Raw genomic sequence first — 15,173 nt, 5'->3', positions numbered from 1 at the left:
CATGAATTAAGTTAATGACATTTTTAAGCACTCTGATGGGCCACGGAAACAATTTAAAGTGAGTTAAGAAGCTTCATTTCGACAAAAAATTATATTTGCTACCATATACTAGCACCTCTGTGGAATTTCAAACCTTTTAAAGCCTGCTATGTGATTATCATTATTATTTTTTTGCTACCTGTCTGGGTTTAAGCACCTAACCCTCGTGAATAGTAATATTATAGCAATTCCTATTTTAAGACATTCATGACTTCAAGTGATTGGTAATGCAATACTTGTGCACCAAAAGAGGCCATACCAATGTAGGGGGGATGGCTGATTTCAACTAATGACAGGCTACCAGGAAAACCAACCAAGTTTACATCAGTGTCTCATTAGTGGTAAGTACGCGCCCTTTTCGTGATGCAATCATTTTGACCAGTCCAGTGGCGGTAAATCCTCACATCACAGACTTAGTAATTTATTTCCAACTTATTTCAAGGAGTGCAAAACATACAAAACAATCCTCAGCTGAAATACATATTCTAAGTAATGCCGTTTCTTACACCATTTTCTAATAAGTCAGTATTTTTGAAAAACACTCTCTTTTAAGGCGTTGCTGTTTATTCATTATTTTCTACAACAGCAAATTACAGAAGCAGTATTGAAAATAAAAGTAGTATTTTCTTGTTTTATTAAAAAAAAAAAGCACAAAATTGTAATGACAGTACAAAGTGGGGCGTTAATATGCCATTATAATGTAAGGGGGGCAATCTATAATTCTTTTTTCAATAATGAAAACATCCCGGTATTTTACATTTCAGAATTATGTCAGATAACCTGAAATTATATATAAAAACATGAAAGATATCATCACTATATGTGTTTTTTGTACTTTATTTTTTTGTTTGTTTTTCCTTGCAAATATTCGCTATAAACACATACGCTTTTCAAATATAATATTTATCAGTGCAACATTGTTTCTTTTGAGTCCACGCTACAGTATTCTTTACCCCCTATTTGAGCAGCAGATGTCGCTGAAGCTACACTTGTTTTTTTGTTTGTTTATTTTCCGAGACAAAAGCGCAGACATTATGATGTGTAGCCATGGAGCAACGTGTCATTTTCAATCTAAAAGGAACAAACTGAGAATGTCGTCACCACAGTACAACACGCAAATCACACTACTACAAAAGATGTAGGTATGCCTTCGAGTTCTCGCTATCATTTTTTTTTTTTTTTTTGGGGGGTGGGCAGGGATATAAAATCCAGGCGGCAATATTGTGTTCTGATGCTGCAAAGTTCATCCTTCTACTTCCAAACAAACAAGAGTCTCTGGGGGGGCTCACACCAATCTGATGTCCGGCCTCTTGTTGCTTTAAATGCAAATAGAAAAACACATTTACATTTCTGTCATTTCTGCCATCTAATTGTACCACCAAACTTTGGTAAAGCCATAGAGGGAGGCTAGGTAAAGTCAATTTGGTGGCTCTACCCAATCCCCGATTCCAACCAATGTTCTATTCTACTCAGATCACCTCTGACATTATTATAAGCCGCTTACTGCTTTGTGTGTGTGTTTAAAGTAATTACTGTATAGCACCATTCATCAGTTCACCCCTTTTAATAGATTTCTATCAAGAGGGAATCAGTAACAAAGTGCACACAAGCTGCATTGTCGAGATAGCTTTTCCGTCAGTGAGCAATCAATCCACAGTGACATTTAAAAGTGGTAAAGCAAAAATGATTGTTGCATTTTTTTTTTGGTATGTTGGTGACTCTACCAACAAAATCAGCAAAGCTACATGAGAGCAGAAGATAATGCAATTAGTTCATTGCTTGAGTTTTTTTGTGTGTGCCTTTTTGTTGTGTGTGTTTTTTTTTTTTAAAACTCATTCATCCATCGGTGGTTTTAATGAAGTGGGTGTTGTGATGACAATTGGCCCGAATGCATGTTGAAATTGCTTTAACATCGTCACGGTAATGTTAAATGAAACGTTAACACTGCACCATCCACAAAACAGTCAGAGGGATTGTATTTACACACACACGTGTGATTTGCACACAGACACACAGTGAGGAAAAAAAAAAAGACTTTTTTTTTTCTTATCACCTTCTTTAAAAAAAGACAATAAAATATATTAAAACTTATTTACAGTGTGTGGTTTTCAGACACAAACAAGTAAAGCACTATGATGTGATAGATTGAAAGATCAGATACCATTTTGCAGGTATGATCATGTGCCCCTGTTTTCTGCCCTTATAAATAAAGCCAAGTACAGCAAAAAAAATAAAAATAACACCCAGTTCAAAAGAGGAGACCATCCGATATGTACTAAAGGCACTATCAGAACCATAAATTCCCATGGATGCGACTCATTCTGGAGTGAGGGGAGGTTAAAATGGGTACATATATCAGATTTATGAATTATGAGCACACCCTGTATGCCATAGCGTGGGCAAATCGACAGTTTTGCCGGATATGGTTCATTTTGGATATTTCATTTCAAAACTTGAAATTTATCGCCTTCATGAACTAAAAAAAAAAAAAAAAAACTCCAGAAAATGATAAATACTCTTAACATTATTAATAAATTGGTCTCAACACCAGCATCCGATTGTAAAAATGAATGGAAAATCAAAATAGAAAATTAAAATTTCATCTACGTATCTGTACATCTTTTTTTTTTTTTCCTGTATTTATTTTTGTACACAGTGTCCCCTACTGGTAGGTTCTTTTTACTGCAGCTCCTGAGAAAAGCGTAGATTAGTTCAAACCTCCCGTCGGTTCCTGAATCTGTCCCTCATTCGGAAAGCTGAGGGTAACGGGCGCTCCTTAGAGTCCGCCTTCTCGTACGAATACACGAGACGTAGCTACAGCGAGTCCCGTGCACGCTCTTCAAGCTGTGCACGTTACATAGTCACATGAATGAGCCGCTTCGGGCCTCACGCCTCCGAATACGAGCTCTGTACATTGAGTTTGTCCTTCTTTAACTTGACCCCGTCCACCAGTTCAAAGTTATAATTTTCCAGGGCTGATAAATTCCTTTCTGACATGCCGCCATGCGAGCAGGCGCAGTAAAGGACAACACCGCAAATGGCGCCCAGGAAAACGCCCAGGGCGGACATAGCGATGATGGTGATGAGAATAGGGTCAAGTGTCTTTAACATATTGCCGGCTCCGCTGATCTGGTTGGTCTCCACAAAGTCGGGATATTCTGTGATCTCCTCAACTGCAGAGGGAATTGAAAAAAAAAAAATAGACATATGAGCTCAAATATAAGAAACCATAAAGAAGATATCATTTTATAATTATAATAATTTTATAAATATAAATACATTATAATAAATACCTCTATTTAAATCAACCCTTCAAAAAATACAACTGGTTCATGAAGCAAATTTGAAGCTTCATTTCCACTCAGTATCCGGCACACACTGATTTAACCTTATAACCTATGCACAAAAACAAAAGTTCAGAAATAACTTACTGATTTCATTAAAGTGATCCTCTGGCAGCATTGGTTCGGTGGGTACATCTGGATCTGTCAAAGCAGAGAATTTATTTCAACATTTGGGCCAAAAAGGATATACACTCCACAAATGTCAGTTTTATTCTCAAAATGGAAAGTCACCTTTGCAGTCTGTTGCAGTGAGTCCACTAAGAACCTTAATGTCATCCACGGCAATATCACCCCAGCTCTTTCTCTCTACCGACCCTTCAATCACCACCTAGAACACAGAGATAAAAAGAACAAACAGTGAAGCTCCCGGAGAAGTTGATTTATTTAAAATGCAAAGTAATTGAATTTACCTGATAGGGCCAATTAGTGCGTGGCAGGAGAACACGACCTTCCCTCCAGCGGTTACCCTGGTGACCGCTGACGGTCCACAGCAAGATGTCAGCGGGTCCGTCGACAGTCTGTTTGCGCTGTTTGATATGTAGTGTACCAATGTGTGACCCGAACATGTGGTACCAGAATGACACACACAGGTCCGAATCGGGGGAGATGACCTCTGGGCTGACCAGCCGAGCCACCTCTGTGTCTTGTAAACCCGTCGCCAAGGTGTAAATGAAATTTCCTGAGCCACCTATTGGATAAAAGAACGTGTCACAATATAATATGCAGAATTATTATTGAACACAATATAAAATACCTCCATAAATAAGGCTCAGTGTATTAATATTGTATGGTCCATTTTGGAAAATCCGCACCTGTATGATCCATATTGGGTCCAGTATTGAGGGTGGGGGTTCCGCTGGACTGGATTTGCCATCGAGAGACAGTATCTTCCGAAGTCCACCTGCAGAAGGACGGGTCATTGGCCCAGCCAAAGTCGCAGGCGAACCAAAGAAAGTCTGCAAATGTATTGAAACAAATATATAAAATTTCGCTGTAAACACAAGAGGGCAGCAAATAGCTATAGAAAATGTCCTTTCATTGCCCAGCATCTCAAAATTAAGAAATAATCATTTATTGCAGTATACACCTAACCATTGCTATAATAATATACAAATGTATTATCGTCTTTTACAAAAAAAAAAAAAAGTTACTGGCTTTGACACATTGGAACGAATCCCACAGAATGCGGATAAAGATGTGGGACAAGAGGACAAATGAGTTGCTGGCATGCTGTCTATTTGAAAGCTCCATTCAATAGAAGCTACCCACAGAGATTTGTGGATTTTAATGAGAGCAGGGACCTGAGGTTTGAAGACAACTATGGTAACAGTGCAGGGGCCTCAATGACCAACAATGGCATTCTTCATGAACACATGCCACACATTGAAAGAGGTTCCTTCCATAGAGGCCAGAAAATATGTGGGTGTTCTTGCTCTGGGTGTTTTGTTCACATTGGATTAACAAAGATGCCTGAAGATGTTTGGGATGTTATCTAAGGTCATATTTGCATCAAATTCTCACCATTTAATGGATTTATATTTGCACACACAAGAAAAAACACTCTTATATACTCGGAACTCAGAGCCAGAGATGGTCTACCGAATGGTCCATTAGTCAAGGTCACAGCAGGGCACAGGCTCTCAGCTGGTTACCACCTCATCGAAAGAACCTTCTATAAGCAATATATGAAGTTTGGCTTCCTCAGATGACCGCAATTGCATTGTGTTCCTCTTTTTGTGTGCATGTTGATGCCAGCCCGGTGATTAGTGAATATGCTGATGCAGCAGCAAAGCACCAGTGCTAATCATCTTTGCATCACATATCCTCACCTCCTGCCTCAGCATGGGACTCTGAGGGGCTTATCATCAACTTTAATAACGCACATACATCAGCGGAGGGAAGATTTTATGAGGCACGATAAAACGGAATGCAAAACAAACCATGAGTAGGTAAATATTTGCCCATGGTGGCAAAACACAATCAGCGGAAAAGATATTCGGTGTTAAATCACGGAATCCGTAGTGATTAGGAACTAACCTGGGACGAGATCGGCTGCAGCCGTTGTGGTTTCTGGCATTGTTGTACTACCTGCAGTAAGAAATGACTGGGTTAGCGAGAAATTAAGGATGAGTGGTTAAAGGACTTGAGGAAAGGTGAGCGATAGATATTTTGCATCGAGGAGGAACAAAGAATGATTTAGGTGGGAGTTACTGTTAGAGTTGGAAGAAGGCAAATGGGTGCATGCATGTGTGTCAGGGCTGCTAAAGCGAGCAGGAAATGGGGCTTTGAATTAATGAGATGGGGGGGGGGGTGGAGAGGGAGGGGTTAGTTGCAGACTCATGTGGGCGAAGTTAGCACCTGTGTTATCGTAGTCATCACCTGTGCCACTGTGGCAGTTTGCTTGGTCGTCGTCGCATTCGTCTGACGCCGACGAGGTCGGAAGGGTCGTGGAAGGGGGGACCGTGGGAGCTGTGGCAAACAAAATACATTGATTTTATGTTTCATGTTTTTTTGACACCCTTTTTTTTTTTTACATCTACCTTTGTAAAGGTGTTTATAAATAGTGTTAAATCAAAGTCCGAGCTCAAAACTTTGAACAGGCTTTCAGATGGTTATTAACAGGGCCACACTGGCTTGTCATTATGATCCCGTGACACTTGGTTGTGGGTAAGACTGCAAATCCGTTCTTGCTTCTTTTCTACACAACCCATCCGGCATGTGTGTGTCCCCATTCCGGCGACAGTGTAGACACACATATAATGTAATGAATGGGTCTCACTATTACAGAGGGAGGAAAGAGGAATAGGAGAAAAGATGGGATGTAGAGATAAAGACAGACATAGATAAATTGAAGTAAACTCCACGCATGTGTGTCGTGTGTGCATGCTCTTCTTCAGTTGGATGAAATATGAGGCAGATCAGCCCCTGTCAGATTCAGGGTGGAGAAGGTCAGAAATGGGGTCACTGCTGCATCAGGGGAGCCTCTCACTGAAATGAGGATTTAGCTCGGCCGCTTATGGGCTGTGTGTGTGTCCATGCACACATACACACAAACTGCACCGGTGTATTTATGCTATAGTGTGTACATGTGTGGTTTGGCCAACATTATGCTTGCGTGTGTGCAAGTGTGTTCCCGTGTTTGTGTGTGTTTGGCATTAAAACTGAAAACAAGCATTATCATCTGACTAAAGCTGCTGTTGGGAGTCAATGAGGCTTACAACAAAATGGGCAGCCCTGAAATTCAATATGTAAATCCACTTAGGCCTAGCCTGCTATGCATTCTTATATTGCTAAGCTGTTGCTGTGCTATCAGCTTGGAGAGTAAAAAAAAAAAAAAAGCTAATTTTAAAGATAATGTGTGGGGGCCTCGGAAAGAACAAAGAACGCACAGGAGCTTGCGTAATTTGATGGACGCCAGGCTGTTATAATCCAGCTGGACCAGGTGGGCATCTATCCGACCCCCCCCAAGAAGTGACGAGCAATGGGGGCAGATTTGATGAAAGTGGGAGACAAGACAAGTGTCCCTTGTGGGAATACGTAACAGCAACTGCACAGCTGTGAGATCAACAATACCAAGCCTTCATGCACACCTTTAAATAACTCAGATTGTTGCAACCATGAAGCCACTCATGGTCACGCTATCGGTTGGGATGATAGATGTGCTCACCTGTGTGTATTTCAACATCTACTCGAAATATGCGAAATAACACACAGGTCATAAGTGCATCTATGCTACTCGTTGAGTGTAGATGGGAAAGATAAGGTCACGATGAGTGAACGCATCATTACCGAGAAACCTTAGCACAGCTGGAAACGTCATTAGCATGAGTGGGGAAAAGGTTTCACTGTCAATGGCACTTTACCGCTATTGGTGGCAATGCCATTACTGCTTTTAGAGAAGTCATCACCACGGCTGAATATATTTTTCTCGCTTGGATAAAAGTGATACCGCTGACTGTAATTTGATGGATTGTTTACCTTCAATATCACAGCCCAGGAGCTCAAGTCGAAGGCCCATTCCAGTCGCGGTCGCCCTATCCGGGTAGATTCGGATGAAGCGGGTTAGTAGTGGTTCCACCGTCCTCAACTCGGGAGTGTCGTAGTTGCTGTTTCCTTCGAAAAGCTGACAGAGGAAAATGAAAATAAGAAATAAACAGAAGGTGGCTTTTTTGACTTTTTTGTTTTTAATGTACTGTATTTTCTGGACTATAAGGCGCACCAGATTATAAGGCGCACCTTCAATGAATGGCCCATTTTAAAACTTTGTCCATATATAAGATATATACATTTGGCCCGCGGGCCCGACTTCGCTGTAGTGGCTCAATATTGGTCCATATACAAGGCGCACCTGATTATAAGGCACACTGTCAGCTTTTGAGAGAATTGGAGGGTTTTAGGTGCGCCTTATAGAGTGGAAAATACGGTACTGTATATGTAGGTACATGCTGGAAAATACATTTAAGTTTCTACAGTAAGATGGATATTCTTTCCACCCTTTGTGCCTCCCCCCCTCCTCCCCTCTCCCTTCAACCTCTCTTCAGGTGAAGTTTCTTGCATCCATTGCAAGAGTTGAACTGTGTGAGCTGTACGGAATACTAAAAGGAAAGAGCAGTGGGAATAACTCTTGGTGCTGATCCTCAATTGATTCAAGTCATGACAGAAACTTGCTCGCATTGACTCGAGAGAGACTTACAAAGCTGGGAAACAGTACATTCATTTTAATTAGGACTAATGAGCTTGGTGAACAAACACAATGCCCTTCAAGGTAGGATTTGGATTGGAACTGCAGCCGAAAGGACTAATTATTTATTTTATTTATTTATTTTACTTATTTCATTTATTTTATGTATTTTATTTATTTCATTCATTTTATTTAATTCATTTATTTTTATTTTTATTTATTTATTTTTCTCTGCAAGCTGCCTTGTATACATGGTATTCATAGAAAAATACGGTAACTCATGTTCACCTTTGGTTTGTTTCCGTTGGTGTCCAGAACCATCCTCCACTCAGACCCATTATTGCTGTGGCCAAGGCGGAATTTCTTCATGAAGACCTTGTTCTCACGGTGCTTTCCTCCCTGAATGATCAATCCCTTGACCACTTTCTCTTCCCCCAGATCCACCTGTAACCATTCCCTGGTGAAAGGCTGGGGCTGAGGCAGCAGGGTCCAACCTGTCCGGCTGGTCAGCAGACGGGCGTTGTCTGGGACCCAGCTCCGGTCCGTGTGTGACGATGCGGTGATTTGGTTGTCGGTGATCAAGCCCGATACCATGCCAAGCATGCCCGAGCATGGGTACTCTAAGAGAGAAAAACAAATAGGCACAGTTGAGGTTTATGCAGTGGTTGTCACTCATTGTGATGCTATTCTCTTCCCTGCCTACAGATCTCATGCATTCTAATTTTTTTTTCCAGCCCGAGGCACTTGTCTCCAGGCAGCCAATTAAAAGCCTCCACTCAACTGGTGCTTCCATTTCCTGCATTCTGGAGGCGCTCTTTCTTTTCATTTCTCGCCTCCCTTCTTCTTCAACAGACGTGTGTTTAATCTCACACATAAAAAAACCAAAAAAAAACCACTTTGTTTCATCCGCTGCTGCACTCATCTACCTTCTGCTCCACAGGTGCAGACATCTGCTGGGCTCTTTTATCCGCTCATCCTTTTCTTGTTGACATATTTCTACTGTATATTTAATTTTATGCAAACAACTGATTACCAACTTTGGTCAACTTTTCAAATTCATACTTATAATGGCACAGAGTGACTGATTATGAATGGCGCATTTTTTTAATTAAATGCATTCCTGTTCTCATGTGACACATGCAATAATACCGTTCCCATTTACATGACACAAAGAAGAATACACTTAGTAGCTTATTGTAATAAAAAGCCCCTCCTCCTACATGCGTTTGACCTCCAGCATATTCCCAGATGCCGAAGCTGAGGCCACTTGTAAGCACAGAGGAATACATCCATACATTATTACATCTTTTCTGTGTCAGCAAGAGACAAAGTGTCCACTGTGTTGCAGCACAACTAAGAAGCCTAACTGCATCTGGGACAAGCCAGCGTAAGATTTGGAGAACAAGGCTTCATTCAGACTTTCTCTGGTCATCTTAAAGCAACTCCTATGTAAGACCCGTGAGAGAAATCTCAAGTTCTGTAATCTGTTGGTAGAAATGCGCTCGAAAAGGTCTCCATAGAAACTCAGCAATCATTGCAAATAATCTCCAGCTAGAATGACAAAGAAGTATGATTTTATTCATATTTGTCAGGGCTTCTGGAGTTGTTTAGATGAACGGGTAAAATACTGGCACACCCAGAGGAACAAACAGTTAGCCCAGCTGGACATCCACAGCTTCATGTTTTGCATTTTGGGTTCGGGTGGAGCCTCAGTGGTTCATCACATAGGCTATATTTACAAACTGTGGGCGGAGATTCTTGATATTAATGACTAGAAATACTTTATGATAAGCCCCGACCACTTCTGATGTTTGAATTGTTTCTCTAATAAAAACCATATAGTTGTTCCGATACTTCTCATAAAAACTAAGGATGCATTAACAAGCTCAGCGTACCACAACACTTTATATTTTTAGTTCCTGTTCGGCTATCAGAAATTGTTAACCTCAAATAAAAAAAAAAAGAGTGAATCATAGTTGTATACAGGCCACAAGAGCCTTCCAGCTCCTATCCCGCCACATGTGCTGTACTAATGCAGTCGAGCTGGCAGTGTCTTCTGAGCACCCAGGGGTGTGCTGACGTCATGTCGGAGGCCCTGTGGTGACTTCAGTCCTGTGATGTGTTTACCCCGCTCTGCTCTGGTTTGGTTGTGTTCCCGAAAAACACACAACGCAGCTGCAACACTGATATACCCACAATGCCCTCTGCAATCATACAAACAGCCACTCGTCTTTCTTAGATCAATATATAGTGAATCCTAAACCTTCTTTTAGCCGAGATACCTGTAACTGAAAACGGGGAAAACGGTTTTTAATATGTCTCAAGTGCTTTACGTGGACACCGATGACCGCATATTCTCACAAAGTCCTAAACAGATGTGCCTGTGAACAGAAAAAAAAAAAAAAAAAAAGGCCAACACAAAAAGAGTTCTGGCCAAAATCAAAGCTCTGCAAAAAAAAAAAAAAAGACTAGCTAAAAAGAAAGCCAAGACCAGCTCAACAGGAGGAATCGGAGCATATAAAGCCCACCCCTCTGTCTGCCAGCTGTTAGCACCATTTATATTTTATGAGCTACATCTAAAAACAAGATAACATGAATAGCTAATCTCACAACAACTGCTACTTCCCCAACCTATCGTACCTTTTCATATCGGTGAAATTTCAAATATAAATGACAACAAAGATATTTTTAGTTGAAGCTTTAGTAAGAAATGCAACAGAAAAGCATGTGTGCATGCGGGTCGGTCACGAATGGCTCGGCTGTGTACTCACCTGATATCTTACATCCATACACTTCAAAGCGCAGTGCGATGCCTTTTTCCCAGGTAACAGGACGGATGCGGATGAAACGCGTCAGAGTGGGTTTGGGTATCATCGTCTTGGCAATGTCTGTTGGATTGGTGTTACCTTGGAAAACCTGAGAGTCAGAAAAAGGGAGGCAAATCATTTCCTGCACTTGGAATACTTTAGAAAATATAATATTATTATAAATAAAATATAACAAATAAAATATTATTATATATATATATATATATTTTTTTTTAATATTAGTAATATTTAAGAAAAACAGGTGAGTGAAAGGAACAAAAATAATTTGGATACCCTAATATGTCTGACATAAAATTGTTACATATTTAATCTGATCACGATAATATTCAACTAGTAAGTGAAAATCCACATGACCCCAAAAGTTTTTGGCCTGAACTTTGGCGGCTCATAAATAGTTTCCCCCGTCTCCTGCGCACTACATGTGGGCTACGGCCTGTGAAACCCGAGGAAGTATTCGCAACACTATCTGGACACAATTGACCCAAGATGTCCCTTTTTCTGTCCTCCAACTCCAGATTTGTGAATGTTTTACTGCAGTGTCTTGTTTAAAGGTCAGGAATGGCACAGCTGATGTCAGAGTAGTGCCTTGGGGTATTCACTGAGTTTACTAGCGGCATTTATGAAGCCTGACCACCCAGCCAAAGAGTTCATTCTGGGTAATTGAATATTACCAGTGACCATACAATCCACTAACCTCCTGAACTTATAGAGAAGCAGAGACGAGCAAGGTGGATAAATAGAAAAATACACTGAAAAATACTTGACCTATGCAAGGGCTGAGTCATTATCACACGCAGTCTACTTCTAAACATGCCAGGAAAGGACTCGCAACGAAACAACTCAGTCTAAATGTCATCAGTCTTCCCCTTGCTAAGTGTAAAGTTGCTTTTTCTACAGAGCAAAACTGCAAACTCAGCAGGCAGTAAATGGTGCCCATTCTGTCCAGAAGCACTTTAGAGTTGTGTGGGGGGGGGGGTTGGTTGAGTCTTACTGTGGCACCTTGCAACCAGCACTTTACACACAAGGGTCAGTGTACTTAAGAGAGGACGAAAAAAGGAAGTAAACTCAGTGGTGTGTGTGCACAAACTTGATGGTTTACCCCGTTGCTAGTGAGAAAGTGTCGCTTCCACAGTCTTTCAAAAGTATTTACACGTCAAACATGCCTCGCTGACCCTAAGGACACCCACTTTGCTGGTTGCATCCAGATGGAAAAAAAAAAAAAACTGTTTGACCGGCTGATCAGCAATCAATGGAAGCCAGACTCCGGTCAAGCATACCATTCCGCCCTTCCTCTTCTCTAGCAGCTGCTCAAACATGACATCCTCAACAAGCATTCCACTAAAATGTTGTTTGTCAAGCCTTTTGTCACTGCTTGTATCTTTTACAAGAGACAAAGAAAAACGACATTCCTTGGAAAATCGACGGTTACTACGAGCACCCTCAGTAAAAGATGACCGCTTACGCACACGCACGTGGCTACGTGACCACGCTGAGCAGAGTGCATAATTGCATGTTAGAGCATACATGACAGGGTATTTCCCATTTTGTGGTATTGAAAGGCAACATGCAGCAAACCATAATTCAAATCAGCTGGTCTTCTTGAGATGGGATATTCCAAATGTTGCTGTGACTTGGCCATTGCAGAGAAATCACCCAAAACTTTTATGATGCAATGCTATTATTGGACTGTTGACATCTGGAAAATGCTAGAGGACATTATTGCTCATATAAAAAAAAAAAAAAGAGTGCCTGATAAATTTGAGGAACCTTTTGTTTCGAGCCCTCCTTGAGCGTGATCCAGTCTTCTCCATTTGAACTGACGTCGACTTTGTAGGACTTGACAAAATAAGTCCTCTCGGTCTCCTGGGAAACTGCACCCTGTGTACCGATGGCTGAGACAAATCGTAGGAACCCAAGGTCCACCTGAGAATCAGAACAAACACAGAAAATCCTTTAATGGATGACAACTTCATTTCCTGATGTGGATGGCACTAATTGGATATATATATATTTTTTTTTTAACAGGAAACACAGTTGCGCAATCAGATCAAATCCAAAGTGACCAATAAGAATTAGAGACTATCAAAGATAGTCTTTAAGAAGTATAAGTCTACATTTTACAAGATTGCGAGTGTGTGGGTGGATGTCTGTTCTTTCTATCTTTGTCACATGTTTACGTTTTCAGAGCTGATGCTCAGCAAAGTTAGTAATTGGCCTGCCTCAGACTTAAAAAAAGAATCCAAGTGTGTGTCTGCCAACCATCAGGCATGATCACAACCACGACCATGACTTTCAGGAAAGGAAGACCACACAAACCCTTATAGAAGTCACTTGGCATCTGTTTTCGTGGCAAGGACATTCATATTTTTAAAGATCTTGCTACATATAATATTGTAAGCTTATAGTAGAACTCGACCATTGCGGCTTTTTTAAGCAAGAGCTAATCCACTAGCCCATGAATAAAATAGAGAAAAATCTAAGGGCATGACCCCTTAAACCCAAAAACTGAGTGGCACTGATGTGCAAACTGAAATGTTATTTTAAGTATATGCCATTTAAAGAAACAAGCTCCAACTCTACTTTGATTGGCCCACCAGATATTAACAAAGAGTAATTGCATTCAGATGCTAATAAAAAAGCTGAGCAGTACGTTTGGGAATGCTTTGAGAAGACCGAGCTAGATGTGCTCAGAAGATGTGGAAGGTAGACAGAGTGAGGTCTAGGGTGGATCACTTTCATATAGACTGGCAGACAGTAGGGGCCCGGATAATGGGCAAAGCATGATTTATTAATGGCTGCTTGTTAGGGGAACAACAACAAGGTAGTGGTTGCGCTAACAGACCAAGGTTACATGGGTCAAGAGGAGAGAAGACTGCCTGCCTGGGTGCTTGCATTCCACAGCCCAGAGGCCACAGTAACAACAAACGCACTGAAATAACAATGAGTGAAAGTTCTAACGGCAGTTGCTCCAGCTTGTGAACGGTGCAAAGTGATATTTATGCAGAGACTGATGTCGTAATTAAGATTCGGCGATGACTTGAAGTGCACGGCCGAAAGGCTGAATCACGCTCGTAAGTGACTCATTTCACATGTGGGTGCAAGTAAATCCAAAACTATTTTAATCCAGATCACGTATTTATTTTTTTTGTGGTGGGGGATGTTTTGAAGCAATAATTGTAAAATTATACGTCCACAGTGCTGGCAGTTGTGGGAGTGCAAAGTCGAGCTATTACTCAAGCTACATGATATATATTTTACACTAAGCATAGTCACTGTTGCGTGAATGCAGCATGAAAACTGCTAAAATGGGCGTTAGGAAAAAAAAAATCAACAAAATTCTCTGACAATATATCTTTCTATGCTTGATTGACTTATAATTGAGCTGCCAAAAAGGCAGCAGTCTGCGCTGTGGGAAAAAAAATGTCAAATACTTTTTTAAAAACCCTCCTTTTCGATGTTGGGGAACATTCGTGATGGGAATGCTGGGTGAATATGTGAGATTTAGACCCTACTGAAAACAACAACGTGAGAAATGGGAACGAGAGCAGCGCCTTCAAAGTCAGGAAAGACCAGCTGGTAGACATCGAAAGAACGTAAATTCTGGAACTATTTTATGGCTTTTGAAGGTTCAAATAGAAAAGCGTGACCTTCTATTGGATTCAAATTATTGCTCTGGGTTGACCTAAATAGTCATAATCATTTTTTGTGATAATAAGAAATTTTCTTTTTGGGGTGAGACAGCACGTTTTGCTTCAGTCATACTTTTTAATGAGCTTTGAGCAGCCGGTCTGCTTCTTTTTGAGTATTCTGACTATAATTAAATTTTGACTGCTCGAAAAACTCCCGTTTACTACAATAGTCACTTAACAAAGACGGGATACAGGAAAACAAACCATACCAAGAAACAAATCATGATAGTTACTCCTCCATTGTTTTCATCATTCATGACACATGTCCATGAATGACTACAAGTCTGAGTCATGTTTATGAAACAATGACACGGTCATTGGACAGGAAACAAAGGCAACCTGGAGCTTTACGTCATGTCTGGCAACGTCCCGTTTCGAGATCCATGACACTAATTATGAGCTTGGTATTATCTCCAATCAGTTAAAAAATAAACAAATACCAATAAGAATAGAATAAACATTGCAGTCAATAGCGGGAACTATGATAAATTATTAATGTGACTCATAAAGCATAAAAAGCTGACTTACTGTATGGCGCATATGCTGGTGTATATAATGATGCCATTGTGAGTTGTTCAATAAAAAGGCTTTT

General features: G+C 40.7%; 1 protein-coding gene across 2 annotated transcripts in view; it reads right to left on the bottom strand.

Annotated features, from left to right (window-relative positions):
• Positions 1-678: 678 nt before the first annotated feature.
• nrp1a (neuropilin 1a) overlaps positions 679-15,173 on the bottom strand; it is a 37,160-nt gene continuing 22,665 nt past the window's right edge. Inside the window, exons 8-18 of one of the 2 annotated variants that reach the window (XM_037279310.1) lie at positions 12,660-12,815; positions 10,836-10,980; positions 8,353-8,684; positions 7,362-7,506; positions 5,742-5,852; positions 5,421-5,471; positions 4,196-4,339; positions 3,794-4,071; positions 3,615-3,711; positions 3,471-3,524; positions 679-3,212 (exon numbers count right to left, since the gene is read on the bottom strand). In XM_037279310.1, coding sequence (XP_037135205.1) covers positions 2,926-3,212; positions 3,471-3,524; positions 3,615-3,711; positions 3,794-4,071; positions 4,196-4,339; positions 5,421-5,471; positions 5,742-5,852; positions 7,362-7,506; positions 8,353-8,684; positions 10,836-10,980; positions 12,660-12,815 — 1,800 coding nt within the window. In that variant the 3' untranslated portion in view covers positions 679-2,925. The remainder of the gene's footprint in view (positions 3,213-3,470; positions 3,525-3,614; positions 3,712-3,793; positions 4,072-4,195; positions 4,340-5,420; positions 5,472-5,741; positions 5,853-7,361; positions 7,507-8,352; positions 8,685-10,835; positions 10,981-12,659; positions 12,816-15,173) is intronic. The other variant, XM_037279311.1, reaches the window with a different exon arrangement.

This window comes from Syngnathus acus, chromosome 20 (assembly GCF_901709675.1).
Source record: "Syngnathus acus chromosome 20, fSynAcu1.2, whole genome shotgun sequence".
In the NCBI taxonomy this organism is placed as follows: Eukaryota; Metazoa; Chordata; class Actinopteri; order Syngnathiformes; family Syngnathidae; genus Syngnathus; species Syngnathus acus.
Note: the sequence above shows the minus strand (reverse complement) of the source record. Positions and strands in the feature narration are given on the sequence as shown.